The sequence below is a fragment of the Falco naumanni genome, chromosome 10 (assembly GCF_017639655.2).
Source record: "Falco naumanni isolate bFalNau1 chromosome 10, bFalNau1.pat, whole genome shotgun sequence".
Taxonomy (NCBI): domain Eukaryota; kingdom Metazoa; phylum Chordata; class Aves; order Falconiformes; family Falconidae; genus Falco; species Falco naumanni.
The window spans coordinates 37,243,951-37,259,375 of record NC_054063.1 but is presented as its reverse complement, the minus strand read 5'-3'; the positions used below and the strand labels follow the sequence as shown (position 1 = coordinate 37,259,375).

Below are 15,425 nucleotides of genomic sequence, written 5' to 3'. Positions count from 1 at the left end.
GAAGAATGACAGAGAAGCCGAGATGAAAAGCATCCCACTTACTTCTGACACAAAAGAAAGTGAGCTGAATCAGATTTAAAAGAATCAGCAATTCCAAGACAGGAAAACACTGAGCTTGCCTAACGATGCTAGGGAAGCCGAGGGCCAATGAGGCAGGAAGGTACTACAGCCAGCTCTCACTGCAGTCACCCTCCTTTTGCTGGAGAATGATCTCAAAAACATTTATAAGGGTATCTCCCTTTTAAATGCTCCTGCAAGGATAAAGTGATTAATATATAGCCCATTAAGAAACAAAATGCTGATTCATATCAGGTGTCAAAACATCATTCTGCAGGTAGCAATAGCGAGAGAACGTTCAGTGAAAATTTAAGAGACAGAATAAGTACGAAGTGGGATTTCCTTTGTTAAGGCTTTTAATCTGATTGTGGTGTATTTATTTAAGAGCTAGGAACTCTTTTGAGTTATCATAGCTCAATAGAAAAGCTGCAATTTAAGTTTCCTTTATTGTGAAAGCTTTTTAACAAGTAAATAGTCTTGTAGGACTTTGTAAACTCAGAAGAGCTTTATATATCCACTTACTGATACTCTCAGGCCACAATGAAGCTGGGTGATCATCAGCAAGACCAATGAAAACAAAATCATAACAAGGCTTTTCTTTAATGATTAACAGATTTTTTTTCAGAAGAGAGTGCCCACTCATCTGCTCCCTCTGAATCCTCTGTCATTTCCATGGCAAGACAGCTTGCTACCAGTACTGGTTACTATTATTTTATTGGAATCTATTTAGAATCGAAGCATTTTATTTTTTTTACAGATAGCACCAGATCTTTCCTACCTAGAAATACAAGGCCATCTTTGTCTTTGATTTGGGGCAGGAAAAAAAAAAGAACCAAACAAAAACTTTCCATGAAAGATGCAGATGACTAACAGTGATGCAAGGTTTGCATGTTTTACTTTGCTGCAAATTATCAGCAGTGTCTGCCAGCACTATACAGATTGCTGTTGGGTAGCAGCTATGCAACATGAATGTTTTTGATACAAAGAAAAGACAGTTACCGTTTGAAAGACATCTGCATAGCTTTGAATGTCAGGTGAACAACAAACAGGAATGTATCTGCTTGCTATTTATTTGAGACTCTCTGTGGGATCAAATGTATCAAAAGCAGGAAGATGCACATCCTACTGTTATGCTACTTTTCTTTACAACTGGACCACAGGACACTACCTTGTGCAGCGCACTGTTACAACTCACTCTTGCCAAATTACTTGCTCTTAAAATTTCTGGAATGCAAAATGAAGACACCTACATGCCCTCATATACCTCCCTTTCATGTAGCCAAAGACTATCAAAGCTAGAAAGCCCAGCACATCATCACCTACAGCCTTCCCTACCAGCCTGCCCTGCTCCTTGCGGCAGCACTGCAGCAGGATGGGTCGTGGCTGTCTGCGACCGCCTCCCTGGCCACGAAGGAGCCCTGCCCTACACATTTCAGAAGTGGAGGCATAATGAGTTAGGCACTGAAAGAGATGAGCTGGTATCTCAGTTTCCAGGGTTTCCAAGTCACCCTGAAGCTGCACTCTATCTGCACGCTGGCCACTTGGCTCTAGCCGAGTTACTTTGAGCAGGTTTCCACAGCTGGCTGTAGAGTGTGTACTCCTTCAGATTTAATCTGAAATCACATGGCCTGTTTGCAGCTGTGTTGAGCTGAGAGGCCATACCATGACCATATATCATTATACAGCAGGTATTTGAAATACTTTTTTCAAGGTCTATTAAATTAGCATGCTTTCTTTTATTTTGGCCATGCAGCATTTCTGCACCTGTAAAATGCACATAACAGCTCCTGAATTTTATTTTAGTACTAGATACACCAATTAACAATTGTCACTAAGGACCGCTTGCTATAGATGATGTGAGTCATCTCAGTCCCAAACTACAATGTCCATAGGAAAATTAATTCCATTCCCATGAAGGAATCTTGACACTATACAGAAAACGCAGGTTGGGGCTACACACTGAATAACCAAGAGAGAAAAATAAAATAATGAACAGTTGCTTAGTACTTGTATGCCAACAACTGTGCACTGAACTGGACATCTGCCTCTGGAAAAGTGTAAACTTCAGGTTAAAGACTTAAAATGATTATTCAAAGGAATGGGACTGGTGGAACCAGAGCCACACCAGTAGCTTAATGTGCCACTGCTACATTTTGTTTGCTTCTTTTTAAGAATTTAACTTTGAAATTTGGATAGCCCTGTGCTGGAATTCTCTGTGCAGTTTTTCCATTTTTTTTTCTAAAGCAGACTGGAAACAATCCTCAGAAGTTCCATCAGGTGGATTCTTGTCAATGTCCCTGAATAATGCTACAGCAGCAGTAGTCTACCACCTGTGCTGGTATGAGTAAACTGTCAACAGCAAACGGTGACAGGACAGCTGGCCAATAAAGAATATGCTGGCCAAAGAGGAATGAAGAAATTCAGCAATCTCGTATTTCCACTAAGCAGGTACATTCATTCCTTATCTCTCAATATTACTCATTTGCCTCTTTCCTCTCAAAAGCTTTGGATATTTCTCCTTCCTAATCTCTCCTAGGCAAAAGAAGATCAGCACTGCTTGGGCCTGTTATCATCAGACCCAGAAAGTACCAGATTCCTCCCTCTAAATTCTAGCTGCAGCTTCAAGAGAGAAGTCCAGCACAACTCCAGGCAGAAACATGTCAGGATATACATATAATTAGAGAAACAACCCCCCAGCAAATATCTACTGCACATGTTATACGGATGCTTTTAATTCTTCTGAAAGTACTTCCCAACCTCTGATCACAACTGTCAGACTGCTTAAAAAAGGCAGCGTCCCCTTCCAAGGGCTGTGGCAAACTCTATGCTTCCTTTACCCAGTAAAGGTGAAAACCAGTACTGCTATAATTGGGTTTATAACTGAGCTGGGATGTTTGCATGGGGTTTTTTTAGTCTTGAACAAACTTTCTGTGGCAGACTTGTCAGTGGGCTATCATTTAACTCTTGAGAGAAATCACCAGAATATGAAACAATGCAGGTCCTTTCTCACCCCATACTTCCTGAAAAAATATTGACAGGCTGCCTGTGGAGCTTCCCCATGCCCCTTATAAAAGCAATGTAATACTAAACCTACGCTGTTTGTTCTAGTTGTTGATTATTTTTCTTCTTCCTTGGAGGCTTCTTCTTCTTCGGCTTGTTGGCATTCTGATTATTTTGTTTGTTGTTCACACCGAAGTGTCCTGCCGATATATCGCTTTGTAGAAGGTTAACCAAGAGCGGACTTGTGAGTGTAACATCTTTATTGACAGGAAAAACAGGATTCTGCCCACAGGAAATCTGATTCCCATTTGGCGTTCCACTAAACCCTGTACTGAAAGGGAGCCCATGACCAGAGAAATGACTCCCTGAAGCATTGTTGTTTCCTTGCATTGCTTGCATATGAGAAGGCACCATGTTTGGCTGCTGCACAGAAACATCGGGCAACATCTGTGTCAAGTTCACATCGTTACTTGTTGTAGTAGTAGTGTCCCCAAGTTGCTGAGAAATGTGAGGACCAGGTCCAGTGGGTCTTAAAACCTGCCCTTGAATTCCCATAACCTGAGAAGGATTACCATTCACAGGGCCTTGCTGTGCCATCATCTGCCCAGTGAACTGCACCATGTTTCCTTGCATGTTTGGGGTTGGTCCTCTCATCAGTTGAGCTGGCCCCGTCATAACATTGGACTGATTTTGAGTACTAAAAGGTTGTTTATTTCCTTGCATCTGAGTGGTCATCATCTGTTCCATCATTGAGTTTTGCTGTAACAAGACCTGGCCCTGAGGTCCCATCATCTGACTGTGTGTAGACATCATCTGTTGTCCCTGCTGGGGAATCATCTGTTTGGGTGGGGTCATCCTTTGGGGAGAAGGACCAAGATTTTGGTTTTGTGGTGTCACCATCATTTGGCCTTGCGGCATGAGCTGAGTTCGAGAAAGTATCATCTGGTTTTGAGGGTTCAGCGATCCCTGAGCCTGAATATTTACCATCTGTCCTTGAGAGGATACAATTTGCTGATGCATTCCCATAAGCTGAGACTGTGGTCCTTGCTGAGGCTGCCCCTGTATGTTGCCCATGTTAACTTGTGGCACCCCACTAGCACCAGCCTGCTGGTTGTTCATATTTCCATGAAGTCCCATTAGATTGGTCTGCATCATATTAGGTGGGCCATGTGGTGCTTGCATCTGATTTTGAGGAGGTCCAGACCCTTGGCCACCTTAAAAAAAAAAAAAAAAAATATCCAGTAAGAAACTAATTGGAGTGGTATAAGTTTTTACAACTTTTGATGTTGAGTAAGTACTTCAAAATTGTTTTCCTCCCTTTTCCAATGAACTTGAATATCTGACGTGTTTGCAGTCCTGTGATGCAATGTTTGATGCTACAGATACATGTTAGTTGTCAAAACAGAACATCATACATCTCAAAATTAACACTTAGACTGGTAGTTCCGGTGCACCTCACTGCAGAAGACATAACAGAAATTTAATTTCAGTTGTTATCTGTACATAAGTTTGAAAATCTTCCATAATACCACCTAACTCAACAGAATAATTTCTAACCAAAATAAGCTTCAAACCTTGAGGTTTATTTTATAATGGGTTAAAAGAATAAATACACATGGGGTACTGATGAAATGACTTGATCAGGTTATCTATAATCCAGACAACAGACAAATCATTGAATTCTTAAATGGAGACATTTGTGAACTAAAGATTTAATTTTTACAGGAGTGACTCTAAGTAGACTTCCAAAGCTTTCAAAGGAACTAATAAACAATCTTTTCAAAGCAGAACAAGATTCTAACACCACTTTTTTTTCTGCAGAAATTCCTTTTGTGTTGTATCTTTATTACCCATAGCCTTCAAATTTCAGTGCTACTTCCATTTGATTTCTTAACAGATACTATTTAGTACCCAGCCCAAATCCACAACAGTTAGGTTGATTGAAAAACATGATCAGCCTCATGCTTTTCTTTTCCTCCTTTAGCAATACACACAGAATGCCCCTGCAGACCCTGCTAGCTAACTCCCTGTTCACGACAAGAGTTTAATGTTTTAGTATCTGTGTTACACAAGTAAAGGTGTAATTTTCTACCAAAAGAATGGAAAAAACTGAGGAACACCACATTCCAAACAAACCTGTGTGCTGCACATTTTGGCTAGTTTGCAGCTGCGGTGCTCCGCTGCTCACCGGTGTTCCTGGAGCTGTGGAAGGCACCTGACCTTGCATGAAGCTCTGGTTAGCCTGGCCTGCAGGGAACCCTGGGGGGAGGCGCTTAGGCATTCCTGAACACAAGAATTTTCTTATTAGTAAGTATGAACAACAGGAAGCAAAAAAAGAAAAAAAATCTACAATTGGGAGTATGAGAGGAAGAATCTTATCTTTGAGTCACATTACAGGTTTAGGCAGAAAGCGTTTTTTGTCAATATACACTTTGTGTGTTTTGTCAATAACCCACTGAAGACATTTATAGTTCTTATCTGTGCAAAAATTCTGCCTAACAAGCTACTATGACTCAGTTCAAACTATAATCTACGTACAAAACTTACCCCACAGAGAAGGCAAAAAGTCCATGTTAGACTTCTTAGAAACTAGAAATTAAAGTAACATAGTTTGTTGTTTTCTTCTCTACTGCATCTCAACTCTGATCAGGCCCTTAACTTAATCCATGCATGCAAACACAAGTAATGCACATTTTTGTTACAGATGTGTTCCTCTCAGCAACAACTCTCACTGTAACACACCAGGTACACACTCCTTCGCACTCCTTTGCGTATGCACATTCAAAATAACTTCTCAGACCAGAGCGGGCCGAGTAACCTCATGAGACAGCATGTCCAGAGTCCACGATGGCTGCTCATTCAAGTAATCCTGCGATTCCTACTGCAAGAGCAAGTAATTTATCAGGCCCCTATCTGGCACAACACTCACACTGTGACATACCAAAACAGCACCGCTGCCCTGGGACAGAAAGTAAAACCTTCCCTCTACCTATCAACGTGAGCAGCAGCATAAATGGATTTAACAGAACCCATTTCTTTTTAACTCACTGCCAAATAGATGATGCCACAGACCTAGAAACAACCCTGCCCTCCCTTTTTTTCTGACCCACGATACACTGCCAGAATTTGATTTTGGTTCCTTCTACAGTGACAGCTTTCTTGCACACTTAATTGTATTGCTTGTGTTAATTAATGTGGTCTTAGTTTTGTAATTAATATTTCAAGACAGTCAAGTTTACAGGTCAAATGACACACCTGCAAACATGGAACATACACCCCGAAACATCACATCACTGGACTCTCCAGTTTTAGGTCTGCTAAACTTTCCCAAAAGTTTTGCACATAGAAATGCCTGAACTAAGAAAAAAAACAGTGTTAACTTGGCCTACTCCAAATCTCATACAAATTCTGATTTGCTAAATTAACTCAGTGAAATGGAAAGCATTTGAATGTATTCATGTACACCAAACCTTTAAATGTTAGATGGCTTAAAAATTAAAAAATATGTAATTACAACTTAATTAACATAGAAATTGCAGCAAGGAATGAGCATGCACAGAAGCCAGGCAAAAAATCTCAGCAAGTGGAAGCAACACAGCTTTGCTGAAACCAACAGAAACTTGTCTTTTTAAATCAGCTGAGGATGTAACTCACAGCAGTATCACTGATTTTAGCGGTAAGGTCTACAGTGAGGCCAAATAATATATTCTGATAGCTTATTTGGAGTAACATTTTTGACTCACAAAAAGTAGCGTTTTGTTTGTAGTAGGTTGATTTAGAAAGGAAGGAGAATACAGAGGTTATACTATCAAGAGGTCATGGCTATGCTACCTAGAGGAAATGATTCCTGACGGGGACACATGACTGGTCAGACAATACTGTAGGGAAATACGACTATAATAAACAATAAGTAACTGCTTCCAGATGGAGACAAGATAAGGTATACCAAGTATAGGGCACTGGCAGATCCTAAGAGCAGTCTGAAAGAGCAGAACCTCGCAACTGAGACAATTCACCTGGATCCAAATGAGACCCATGGTACAAACAGTGAAACCAAGAACCTTGTCCAGGTCAGCAGACTTAAGAAATGGGTATTCCTTACAGCTTTTTGGACAGATTTCAGACTACAATGTGAGAACGCAAGAAACTAGAATATATGTGTGTGTGTAGGTGGCTCATATTTTGAGCATGTGGCTCATTGTGTAAGCACAGAAAGAAAATACTTCAAAGGCTTAAGCAGGAGCTTGTGTATGGGTACCTGAGAGCAGCCATTCAAGAGAAAGATGAACAAACAAGTGAACAGAAAGAAGTGCTACAAGTCTGGCACAGAACTACAAAGGCTCAAGGGGAAAAAACCACCAAGGACACGAAAGAGATCTTGGGACTGACAAATTAAATTCCTTTACTGTTAAAGAAGAATTCTAGGAGTATTAAGTAAAAGATGCGAGTGCCAAGGTCCAAGAAAAAAAACCCTAAAGACAACACAGCCAAAGGCACAGTTAAAACATCCCTTGACCTCTTAAATTTTAGAATAGGGAGTACAACAGCATGGCAGTAATAGCTCTTTCCTCTTTCGTATGGAAAGAAATCAATGACAAATAAAGACAGGGTCAAGAAGAGACATCCACAACTTAGAAAGGAAGATGCAAAATAATGCCTCACTTCTGTAGCAGAAAATGTACATGGTGGAAGAGGAAGCTGAAGAGAGAAAGAAAATGTTCGTTTGTTCTTAACATGCTCTGTCTCTCTCTCTTTCTCAAAATAAAAAATATCCACCATCACCAATCCTCCCCACCCCCAAAAAAAGAACAACCCGAAAACAAAAAACCCACGCCATCTCCGAATAACCTGCTTAAAGGTAACAGAAGAATCGTGAAGAGTACGACTGGCAGACCTAAGGAGCAATTGCATACAGCAATTTCTTTCTGTGGTGGCCCTGTGTCTACCCTTAGGTTATCACTGTGACACTGCAGGACAGAGATAGCTAGTAGAAATGAAGTGACACTGATGCTAAAATTCACCCATATCCACTTTATACTGTATCTATGCCTTTATCCTGTCTTTCAAAGGATCTTTTCAAAACAACATTAGTTCTAGCCATTTTATGTTTCTTCTCTTTTTAAAATAAAAGGTCTCAGTACTTCTTACCTCCTAAACCAGGATGTAAACCTTGTGGACCTTGGTTTTGCTGCTGCATCACCATGAAGTTGGGGGGTACATTCCCCTGTTGCACCATAGGATTACGACTAGGAGAACTAACAGGCTGCTGAAATCCCTGGGGAAGTGTGCTACTCTGGGGAGGCCTTGGTCCCATCTGCTGCTGCGTCTGGTTAACTGTTGGAGATGATGCAGGAGATCCCTGCTGGAAGGAGGAGGGAGAGGAAGCAGGAGACTTGCTGGTCAGGTGGGGTTGTTGTAGTGGTGTAGGAACCCGTGAGGGCCCCCCCTGAAGGCTTTTCATTTGAGGAGCAGTAAACTGGCCAGGATTGCTCATTTGGGGAAAGTTTGAGTGAGCCTGGGAAGCTTGCTGGCTTCCAAAAGGATATGGAGGTGGAGGATGAGTAGGAGTTTGTACTGTTGCTAGAGGTGGTCTTGCTTGAAGTTGCTGCTGCATTTGTCCAGGCAACGGGGCCTTTTTCCAACCCTGGTTTACTGTCAATGTACCCAGCGCTCCCTGGGTTGGAGGAGGCTGAATTGCTCCAGAAGGAAGCTGGTTCCAGCCAGGGGGAACTGGAACTTGTGCTGGTGAAGTAAATGAAGGTCGAATACCCTGCTGTGGCTGCTGATGTGGCTGGGGAGGACGTGTCTGCAACTGCGTCTGCTGCTGTAGCTGCTGAAAGTTGGCTGAGTTCATCTGCCTGTTTACAGGAACTGACTGCATTGAATGGAGCTGGGGAGCTAAAGATCCAGATGGATGATTTTGCTGCTGGATATTTAGCCCAGATAAAAGTGGGTCCATTGCATCTATTAAAACAGCAAAGAAAAGTAAAAAAAAAAAAATATAATAACCTCCTGTAGACAAAACCCACCCCAAAACAAGAAAGGGTAAATTGCTTGCTTGCATTTGCTTACTCTGCACAAAAATTCACATTCCTGTATTCCAATTTCTCCGACAGACAGAACAGGCGATGCTCTAAAAGTTTTCAAAATGTTTGAGAATCCTGAGAAGCCAGGTCTTGCCAATTTATAACCTCTACAATAAAGCACGACAGCTCCGCAGCGCTTGTTGCTACAGACTAAAGTCTTCTAGACACTTAGAATCACAGAATATCTCAGGTTGGAAGGGATCAATAAGGATCACTGACACAACTCCCTGCTCATTGCAGTACCTAAAACTAAACCATATGACTAAAAGCGTCATCCAGACACTCCTTGAACTCTGTCAGGCTTGGTGCCATGACCACTTCCCTGGGGAGCCTGTTCCAGGGACCGACCACCCTCCCAGTGAAGAGAACCTTTTCCTAACGTCCAGTCTGAACTTCCCCTGACACAGCTTCATTCAGTTTCCTCGTGTCCTATCGCTGGTCACCAGAGAGTGGAGAACAGCACCTCCCCTCCTCTGCCCACCTTGAGGAAGGTGCAGACGGTGATGAGAGCACCCCTCAGCCTCCTCTTCTCCAAGCTGAACAAGCCAAGTGACCTCAGCCACTCCTCCTAAGTCTTGCCCTTGAGACCTTTCACCATCTTGGTCACCCTCCTCCGGACACACTCTCGTAGCCCGATGTCGTCCTCCGCTTGCGGTGCCACAGCTGCGCACAGAACCCGCGGAGGGACCGCACCAGTGCAGCACGGGGTGGCCAGCCGCCTCACTGGGGCACCTCGCTGTGCCATGCCCGGCGCACCCCAGGACACAGCTGGCCTTTGGGCTGCGGACGCACGCTGCCCACTCGTGTTCCACTTGCCACCGGCCCAGACCCCCAGAGCTCTTTCCGCAGGGCTGCTCGCCAGCCTCTCATCCCCCTGTTCGTATGTATAACCCACTTGTTGGGGCTATTGTCCCTACCAGTTAAAAAAAGTGGCAGAACAAGGAAGTAAGGTAGTATCATAAACTAATATTCCCAGAATATTTAAAACATTTATGAAAAATGCTGTCTGTAAGAATAAACACTGCAGAGGTCCACTGAAGCTGACAAGTACTGCCAACATTTTATGGACGGACAAATAACTCCCTTTCTTTTTCTGTAGCCCCAAAATGTAAATAACTTGTACTGGCAGAATTGTGAAGAATAAACCCTAAACATTCACACATCCCAGATCCCCAGTTCTCAAACTTCCAGTCTACCTACCCCTCCTGAAAAGCACTTGTGCTCAGTCTGGTGTATTTGCTTCCTACCAGAGACATCTGCCTCATTCAGCCGATCCTTCTCTTACCTTTATCAAAAGGCAAAGTTCAGTCACAACAGTTCTACTGCACAAACATCACTGCTGCTGCTCAATGCATTTGAACAAAATACCAAGCAAGCTGGTGACAGGCATCCAAATTATTTGAAAAGTTTTACCAGATTAATAGAAGCAGGGAGGCGTCACAGAAGGAGTAATTTCCAGAAAGGGCAGAGGAAATACTCCAGGACAGTTCTGGAATACTCTTATGATTACATGCTCAAGCCCGTGTTCTGAAGAATCAAAATTCAAGAACACTTTCAGGTCAGTATTGTGACTAAATTTTTACCACCTGGCTGTGAGGAAGGCCGAGGTGTTCTTGGCTGCAGCTCAGTACTAGCACCACTTGCCACCATAGAGGAGGGCACACTTCCACTCTGGGACATCATGACAGCTGCAGCATTGCTCATTCTTATTAAACCTTGAGAAATAAAAATAGAAATTAACAAGTCTTGCAGTTTTTACATAGAATTTTTTAACAATAGATACTTTTTTAACAAGAAAAAAATTGTATTTGTTAATAAAACACTTCTTTAGACTTAAAGAGTTCTTTGTCCAAAATAACCTGAGGACACATATCTCTGTCTGAAAGTTTAGATTCCCTGGTATAAAACAAACAAGTTAAGGTCATGCTGAAGCTTTTCCTTTAGCACCAAACCTTTAAAAAGGCATCAGAAGGAAACACTACCAACTCTTGAATTATTTGAGCATGACTTGCCTCCGGAGTTACCAAGTGACAAGACAGTATTAAAGTTGTACATGTACTAAGGTTTTTGCAAAATCTGAAGCTAGAAAGTAACTGAGGTGTTGTAAGAGAAGAATTTCAATGTTTCACTTCCAGAGGCTACTTTTTTATAAAATGGTTTATATTGTTGACCTATTGGTTATATTATTGTTACATTTATACCGTTGACCTGCAGGAAATGAAGCTCATGATCATCACAGGGAAGATCAGAGCAGCCACTTTCAGAGTAAACCTTCCTTCACATGTTTCACATTCCTTGTCAAGCACAATGATTTAACTACTCTTTAATCAGGTTTCTACAGAGTTGAAATGTTCTTTCCATTCCTTCTCCTCAACAGCCATACAAGCATCTTACAATACCACTGATGAAAAACACTCCCAGGTTTTATTAATTGCTTTAAATTAATTACCAAGATACTAATTAGTTTATTTTGCCTGACGATTCAGCTATTAAAATAAATTACGCAGTAGCCTTCTTTTAACTTTTCACCAAAAAATGACTCTTGTAGTTAACGATTTATCATGCATATACATGTTAGAGACTAACAATGACAGTTTCTTGCCCTTCCCATAATTATAATGGATTTAATCTAAAATAGTTTATTATTATACACTGAATAAAGGATTATGCTCATCTTCATTAAAGGTAGCCAAACAAAACTGTGATAACTTGTGTGCAATTCAAAGTGAATTCACTATACTAGACTCATGTACTTTAATAGTTTATACGTAAAACAAAAAACAACAAAACCCAAACCACCAAAACCAAAACAAAACAATCTGCCCCACCTAAATCACTCCAATGTTTGTGGGACAAAACAGCCAACTATTTAGATTACACAATATGGGATGTGGTTTGACAGTACAGAAACAAGAACAGACCTTAATTAAAATGGCAATTAAAATTCTGCAAACAATAGTTGCTATAATCAGTGAAATGTTATGATTAGCTTAGTAACAGATTTCAAAGTGTATAAAGCTAAGCAAATAAACACCGGGGAAATTTACCTTGTCCCCCTTGCATGGGAAACCCTGTTTCCATTCGCATGGAGTTGCTCGCTCCCAGGGGCCCGTTGATCCGGACATCTTGGCTTCTGTTTTGAGCTAAAGCTAAATTGATAGCACCTTCCCCTAAAAGTAAGGCACAACTGGCGTGAATTGAATGATACACAGAAAAGCAGAACACAGATGCTTTCAAAAGGACATTTAAAAGGTGTCAAGGAAAGAAGAACAAACTGCACCTATATTGCATGCTTTAGGACAGTTATGCATTGCACTACCCTTATTTTCTGGATTTCAATTTTAACAAAAACAAACACCATGACAAGCATTAAATGCCCTTGGTTTCATCCTGAGAGTGCTCTTGGACAACCGTCAGAATGGGTATTTTAACTGCAAAATCCACTGAAAACTTGTTTTTAAGAAAGCCGCATAAGAAACAATTAGGGGGGAAAAATGAGGGCACACTTTGCTAGCTAACACTGATAATTTTTTCAGATTTCCTAATGCTCAGAGGATTTTCAGCTGTTGTATTTATTATTAAACCTATTCTTGAAAGAACAGAGGTCTTAAGCTATATTTCCACAGACGTCATTCTCCAAATTACAGAATTAGAAGTACTGAAACAAAGTACACAAAATCGCTGGTTGAGTATACTTAAATTTTAGCTTAATGCCTTTGGAAGCAAATTAGGTGTGAAATACCTTCAATTTGAACCGAGAGTATTCCCAGGTCACGGAGCTGTTGGTTATTATTTTGAGCCAGAATTCGCAACCGCTCAGCAGCTTCACGGGGTATATTGAAGGTAACGCGGACACTGTTCCAAGGCTCTATCTTCTGCAGTTTTAACTGGTTGGATTCTTAAAAGAAAAACAGTCAAGAGTCAGTGCAAAGGCAGCTTTCAAACATGTGTGATGAAATAACTTGGTAAAAAAGCACAGCTGAAAAAACTGAAATAATTACTTGGCTTTGAACATTATCAGTGGTTAGTTTCAGGTACAGAAGATCTCTCCAGCACAGGTGTTCAGTGACTGATCCTGCCAAACCACTTCAGGTATTTTCCAAAAATTAGCAATTTTTCTGCTGCTACAGTAATGGTATTATTAAACTCGTCCTCTTTCTACCTATAAACAGTTTTTTCCTGGAAACATGACAGGAGTAGTTTTAAAAAATCTCCTTTTGAGGAGTTTTGAGCAGTCCTATTCTTTTATTAATGTTCCAATATTTTACATATAAAAAAATGCATTATCAGTTTCAGTATTTCTAGGTATTAGTACCAAAGTTTCTCATTTTTCAAACGTGACATCTGTTAAGTCTAAACCAATTTTATTTACTAACTTGACAATCAAGTCGAGTCAATTGAGTGCAGACAATTGAAAAAACAAGCAAGGCAATGAACATTTTAAAACGTAATCTAGAAAACTAGTTTTGCTTAAACATAAAGACCGCCTGCCTGAAGAAGAAAGGTGCATTCTTCCTTGTACAGTTTTTTGTATTGTACAGGGGTTTCTTTGTACAGCAACATTGTACAGTTGATTTCAAAAGACCATGGAACAGAAGAGCAGCATGCTGGGAGGGCAACCTGTAGTTATCAGGAAAGGCTTGGTTCACAAACAGCAGGGAGAGGGAGTGTGTACGGGCAATTCCCTGGCTTCTAGACCGCGATTATATGACATCATGCCAAGTCAGATCAGTGCTGCTGTGGTCCCAGTCCCCAAGGCTCTTCTAGTTACGTGTTCCTGTCACTGCACTTCAGGCAACCCACCTGTCTTTATTTGTTTCTATAGCGAACTATACTAATGACAAGAAATTAAGCTGTTAACCTGACCATTCAAGTAATAACAGATGAGGGGCATTTCGGGGGAAACTGGTGGTGAGGAGGAAACATATCGTTGATCCAAGCACAGTGACCCACAGACATCACAACACTGCACCCCCTACCAAGGGAGAGCTGTCTACAAAAAAAAGGTTTTACTTATAGCTGCTCAGTTACATAGCCTTGCTTGTACAAGCAATCATCATATGACCCTTCGCAAAGATGCTCAGACAGCGGACAGACATCTTTTTCCAGATCTAAAGGTGCTGGTAAAAGATGTCATTGTTCAAAAAGCCTGTTACCATTCACTAGCTACACAGCTGTCCCCAGACCTCGGTGGGCATACAGCAGTATGTGAGAGTACTCCACAGCCCCCATCAGTGAAAAAAAAAATAATCATCAGGTAGAGTAGGTCAATGTAGCAGCAAAAGGGCAGTAAGGTCTTGACTTGACACAATTACTCGAGAGTGAAGCTATTCTCAGATGAAGTGCGGTGGTTTGCATTGGATGGTTTTGGTAGCAAAAAACCACCTCTTGTGTGGACAAGCCTGGTTTCACTTTCATATAACACAGCAATGTGTAATGGAGATGAATGAAAGAGGGGAAAAAACCCAAGTAAAACATGGGAACTGAATAAGAATAAATGAACTCACTAATGAAATCAGTTTTAAACAATAAAACAACTGGAGAGACAACTCTATGTCTCTCAGAAGAACAGCTCCCAAATTCACCAAGAATAACCCTAACAAATCTTATTACAAACTAATGACCTTGAAAACTATGTAATCTACTTCTTTGTACAAGCACCCTAGGTAAATGAGTATTTTAAGGACAGATGAAAAAAGACAAGAAGGTACGTTACCCATGTGTAAAAGGCCAGGGACGTTCTCCAATATAATCTCTAGTTTCTGCTCAAAATCTCTGTCACCTATATTTCCTTTAAAAGCTACAAAGATCGTAGAATCCTCAGGAGCAGCCTTCTGCTTCAGTTCATCTTCCTCCAGTCCTGAATCAAAATCCACTTCTAAGTCTTCCATAGCGGAGGAGTACAAGGGGGCATATGTATCCTTTAAGTTTGGTAGATCATCCAAAACCATTGTTTCCAACAATGGTAGCCTGTCAGACGTTAAGATGATGCTTGGAGGGGAAAAAAAATTATAATAAGTGTAATAGTAAGTGTGTAAAGATAGTAACAACTATTTCAACAGCACATAAGACCACTAACAGAAAAACCTACCAGGTGACTCAGTGTTAGGGTCTGCGAGACAAACTGTGCGGCTTTGAAAACAGTGGCCATTGCAGTATCCAAGCTGTTCGTCTACCAGAACAAACAGAAGTGGTTTCCTGACAGAACCCTGCTGCACATGACTTGAGAAGGATTCCAGTTGACCTAAATGATAGTCAGGTAGAAAGGAAGGTAGAGGGAAA

At 41.1% G+C, this 15,425-nt stretch overlaps 1 protein-coding gene across 1 annotated transcript in view; it reads right to left on the bottom strand.

Moving 5' to 3' along the window:
• NCOA6 (nuclear receptor coactivator 6) overlaps window positions 1-15,129 on the bottom strand; it is a 33,035-nt gene extending 17,906 nt beyond the window's left edge. The window contains 7 exon segments of the mRNA XM_040607809.1: window positions 3,152-4,271; window positions 5,194-5,340; window positions 8,206-9,021; window positions 10,730-10,858; window positions 12,191-12,313; window positions 12,886-13,041; window positions 14,860-15,129. Of these exon segments, the coding sequence (XP_040463743.1) occupies window positions 3,152-4,271; window positions 5,194-5,340; window positions 8,206-9,021; window positions 10,730-10,858; window positions 12,191-12,313; window positions 12,886-13,041; window positions 14,860-15,094 (2,726 nt within the window). The 5' untranslated portion in view covers window positions 15,095-15,129.
• Window positions 15,130-15,425: the final 296 nt, after the last annotated feature.